This window comes from Citrus clementina, unplaced genomic scaffold, assembly GCF_000493195.1.
Source record: "Citrus clementina cultivar Clemenules unplaced genomic scaffold, Citrus_clementina_v1.0 scaffold_3, whole genome shotgun sequence".
Taxonomy (NCBI): Eukaryota; Viridiplantae; Streptophyta; class Magnoliopsida; order Sapindales; family Rutaceae; genus Citrus; species Citrus x clementina.
Genome location: NW_006262339.1, coordinates 10,112,704 through 10,117,593, shown reverse-complemented (window position 1 = coordinate 10,117,593; position 4,890 = coordinate 10,112,704). Strand labels below are relative to the sequence as shown.

At 30.8% G+C, this 4,890-nt stretch overlaps 1 protein-coding gene across 1 annotated transcript in view; it reads left to right on the top strand.

Annotated features, from left to right (window-relative positions):
* LOC18045763 (transcription factor BEE 3) overlaps positions 1-1,356 on the top strand; it is a 2,418-nt gene extending 1,062 nt beyond the window's left edge. Inside the window, 5 exon segments of the mRNA XM_006440928.2 lie at positions 48-174; positions 323-388; positions 530-598; positions 679-756; positions 1,032-1,356. Of these exon segments, the coding sequence (XP_006440991.2) occupies positions 48-174; positions 323-388; positions 530-598; positions 679-756; positions 1,032-1,136 (445 nt within the window). The 3' untranslated portion in view covers positions 1,137-1,356.
* The last annotated feature ends 3,534 nt before the right edge of the window (positions 1,357-4,890 follow it).

Genomic DNA, 4,890 nt, shown 5'->3' with positions numbered 1-4,890 from the left:
CACTTGGTTTTTGATTTTATATTTAATGGGTTGTCTTTTGTTTTGAGTTTTCAGAATTCAGGGAGAAGAAAGAGAGTGAAAGGCAATGAGAAAGAAGAAGAGAAATCAAAGGAAGTGGTTCATGTTAGAGCTAGAAGAGGACAAGCTACGGATAGTCACAGTTTAGCTGAAAGGGTAAATATATATATATATATATATATATATATATATATATATATATATATATTAAGTTTCTCATAATATAAATAAGTTATTTATTATTGAATATTATGTAAAATTCATCAATATTCAATAACATATATGTTTGTTATGATTCATTCAGGTTAGAAGAGGGAAAATAAATGAGAGACTAAGATGCTTGCAAGATATTGTACCAGGATGCTATAAGGTAATTAATTAACAATTTTTTTTATTTCACCTTTTATTTAATTATAAGAACTTATTGCATGATTTCAAAAGATACACACACACAGACACACAAAAGATGAATTGCTTACAATCCTTAAATTCATTAAAAATTTATTTGCAGACCATGGGAATGACAATGATGTTGGATGAGATTATTAATTATGTCCAGTCCTTGCAGAATCAAGTTGAGGTTAGTTGATTTTTACAGAACTATCATTTTTTCTCTTATTTATAGATTATTTTACTGAATTCAATTCCTTTTCGATTCAGTTTCTTTCCATGAAGCTTACAGCAGCCAGCACATTTTATGACTTCAACTCGGAGTCAGATGCTGTAGAAACAATGCAGGTATATGCACTGAATTTTTTTCTTTTTTAAAATTCAAGCAAGAATCAATTATTTTATTTATGACGTAAATTTTTCCTAAATTTTAATTCATTAATCTCATTCTATCTAATGGTGGATGTATTAGCATCATTAAATGCTACTTCAACTTTTAGTATCTATAATTGAATTGCTTGAAATCAATGGTTCACATTTTGTGCCGAAATTTTAATTTGAAATAAAATCTTCCTTATTTGTTTTATTTCGTTAACTAATGTGTGAATGTCTCAAATCTACAGAAAGCAAAGGCATATGAGGCAAAAGAGATGGAGAGATTGATGAAAGAAGGAAACTTTGCTTGTTCGTCTTCTTCTTCTTTCTTGACAATTACAAGGCCCTTGTGACACTATTTTAGTTTTGGATGTTATTACTCCATTATTGTAATCGAACGTACACGAAGATGGTCCATTTTCCTAAAATTTTAATTGTAATTCTAATTTGAAAAAAAAAAATACCCAAATTTGTTCCCCCTCCCCCTTGATCATGCTTTGTTGGCACAAATGGAGTTGATATGTATGGTACTTGTAATTGCCACGCAAACATGTGGGAGAAATATTGAATCAACACGTATTAAACAACAAAAAATTTCTTATCAATTCATTGAATTTCTGCTTCTACGTGGATGTATTTTTTTTTTCATTTAATTCGAGTAAAAACTAACATCACGAGAGAATCCTGATCTATAAACAAGATGTCATGGTTAAATCATTATATAAAAACAAAAGTTTAATACTGTGTATTTGATTGCGATTTTTTGAAAGTATTTCTTCTTTGAATTTGTGCTCAACTTGACAAGATCTATGATATCACAATAGTCAAGTGGTTGTGAGATGGCCAAAAATGATGAAGACATTAGAATAGCAAAGATTAAGTCTCATGAACGTCGGTGTTGATGCTTCGAGGATTCAACCAAAGAGATGTCAATTACTAGTATATAATTAACAAATACTCTTTGTTAAATAAGTCAAGGTTTGGTTGAAAACTAAATCCAGTGAGTAGAGATTCTGCGGTTTACAAAGATTCAATTATTGTGCTTGTAGGAGCAAGAAATCTTGCTAAGACTTCATCGTTCGCATGACAATATAATCAAAGAAGAAACATTAAAGTTTTGTTTTTCCTATTCATATGAAGAATAGTATGATATAGTGTTGCCGGAGAATCTAAAACTTTGAAAATTTTTTATGTTGTTTGACTTAATAAGCTTTTGTTTTGGTCCTTCAACTTATGATATATTTATACACTAATGTAAAATTTGGGGGGTAACGAAAAACTAAAAGCCTTTAATGCATTGTTAAGGGCACTGTACCAAACGGCGCTGTATTGTAAGTATACCCTAACTCATTTGAAAGGAGTTTCTCAAAAAACATTTATATTTGGTATAGCTTCCAAGAAAATTGTCTTACAATGACCTACTGATGATAATTTCTCTGCAATTTTGATATGTAATTCTTTTCATTTTAATTATTCGAACATCATAAAACTATAAAAGAAAAAAAAAAATTAAGAAAAGCATAGCTACTCTTAAACGCGAATTTGAATTCGTTGTCTGTTGATTTGAATTATACAAATATTTTAGAAATCTTGTGTAATGTATACATTTATAAAGGTCAACATGAGCTCGTTTGACACACTTATTAAAACTTTCATACTCTTACGTTTCATTATTAATTTTTATTAAATGTGAATAAAATTTTACTTAATAACCAATTACGAAAGGTCAAATTTAGCACTTATGGATCAATAGACACCCCCATATTGCGTAGGACCATTGAAATAGCAAGTTATAGAAAAAAATCCCAGTTGTCTCTAAATTAAGAAACTGCTTAATCCTTTATGGCACTATAACATTTCGAATCTGTCCCATGAAACCAAAAGGACTTTATCCTAATACGCGTATACTCTCACTCAGATGCCAACAAAATTAATTTCTAATAACTCACTTGTCGAAAATCCATGGACCCCCCAAAAATAATTTAAATGGATACATGAAATCTCATGGATTTTGCCAATTCATGAACTGAATGATTAGTGAGAAGAAGTGATTACAAATAACAAAATTTCTCTTCTTTTATTTGTTTTTAATATTGAAAGGGTGATAGATACAATGCATCCATGAAAATGGGAGCAAAAGGAGGACAGCTGAAATGGGCCAAGGCAAGCTCAAAAGAAAATGGCTAATGTGGGTTCATTAACACCAACAACACCAACAACAAATGATACGAGCTAAATGAACCTATCAATTATCAAATCAACTTCACTTTTTTTTTTTTTCTTGGCAACCAAAATCTTTCTTCTTTGACTCTCTTTTGACCCAAGTCTTGTTGTTGCTTTAAATTGTCTCTCGGAGAAGCAAGCACATGCATGAACTAGGAGGGAAAGAGAAACTCTTTTGGGGTCCCAATGGGGGACTAAGTGGATAATGTCGCGTGTTCACAATTTAGGATTAGGTGATGTTGGACAGAGAAATTGTAACTAATATGGGCAAGTTCAAGGATTCATATAAAGTGGGATCATATCATCAAGTTTTGGATCAAGTGGATAAACAGGAATCTTATTTAATTCCACTCACTAAATATGCATGCTTATGTTAGATTTTTGAAAACTTAAAAAGTTGATTACAGTAATTTTTTTATCCAAATAAAGTATTATCATGCCAATACTCAATGTATATACAAGATCTTCCATTATTTAATTGATTTCAAATTGCCAACCACTTTAATTAACTAGCTGAATCTGAAAATTCTTTATTACTATTATTTACCAGATAAAGGGATGAGTAAAGCACGTATAATTTTTTTCCCTACTTCTTTCAGAATTTGGATCCAAATGGATGGATAATTAAAATTGTTTGAAAACTACCAAGCGATGTCCTAAGGGCAGTTCGATTTGAAATTTATAATTCATCGAAACTTACCATTCTTCTTTCCTTTAGAATAGATAAGAAAATATTGATGTTATCCAAACTGCGTTGTTAATTTAAAAGTAAAAAAAATTTGGCATGTTTTCACAATTGCGTGAGATGAAATGCCTTTTCTTTTAAACATTATGTCTATTAATTTTTCTAACGAAAAAATAAAGAAAATAGATCTTATATATTTATACATATATTTGTGTGTGTGTAAATAAATGAAAAGTTTGTCTAAAATAAACATATACCTTCTGTTACTATGGCTAGTTCCGCTCCCTATTTTCTCCGTAAAATGGTGTCAAATAATGTGAAGAATATAACTCCAAATTTTGTTAACGGTGCAGCTGTGAACCTTGATGGCACTGAACTATAGAAAGCAACAAAACGCACTTCATGTCATAAGTCTCGAAATGTTATGTAAATGATAGTGATCTAAATATAATCTTTGATGTTGCTAATCCTGATAATCAGGTTGAGATGTGGCTAGTCACGATAATCAAATTGAGATTTGTGATTTGGTTAATCAGGATAACCAATGTAACAAGGCTATAGCAGAATCAAGTGAGATAGCTAAGACCACACAGAATCAAATTAGATGTTTTATGTCACACAAGATCTAATCCTTGAGATCTGATTGGCTCATGATTATTTTCAATAGGACCCTCCTTCACTTGTAACCATTAAAAAAAAAATCTTGAATTCAAATTCTGAGAGATAATAACATCCTTCCCCATAATTAGAATGCTCCTACGAATTTGGGCCAGAAATGCATGTCGTACTATTACATCTCTCGTCACTTTACTTCCTACGAAAGCCCAATAGATTGATAGCCCAATAGATTGATATGCTAGAAGAATAAAATGGGTTGCTTTCTAGAAATCCATTTGCAGAATATCTTCTAAAAATTTAAAAATACAGTTGTGTTATAAATAAAAGAAAATTTTATATTATAAAACAAAGTACTTATATAAGTACCTTCGCATAAGCTTATAAGAAGCCAATGTGTATATATATATATATATGTGTGTGTGTGTGTGCGCGCGCGCGCGCGCGCTCGCGGGGGCCCCCATGTTAGCTTCAAAATGTGGATGTCAATTTATAGCCGTTTGATAAATCCAATAGTTGCAAGTATTTTAGAGGTTGTTGATATGGGTCCCATCTTCAGTATTTTTAATTATTTTTTTGGAGAA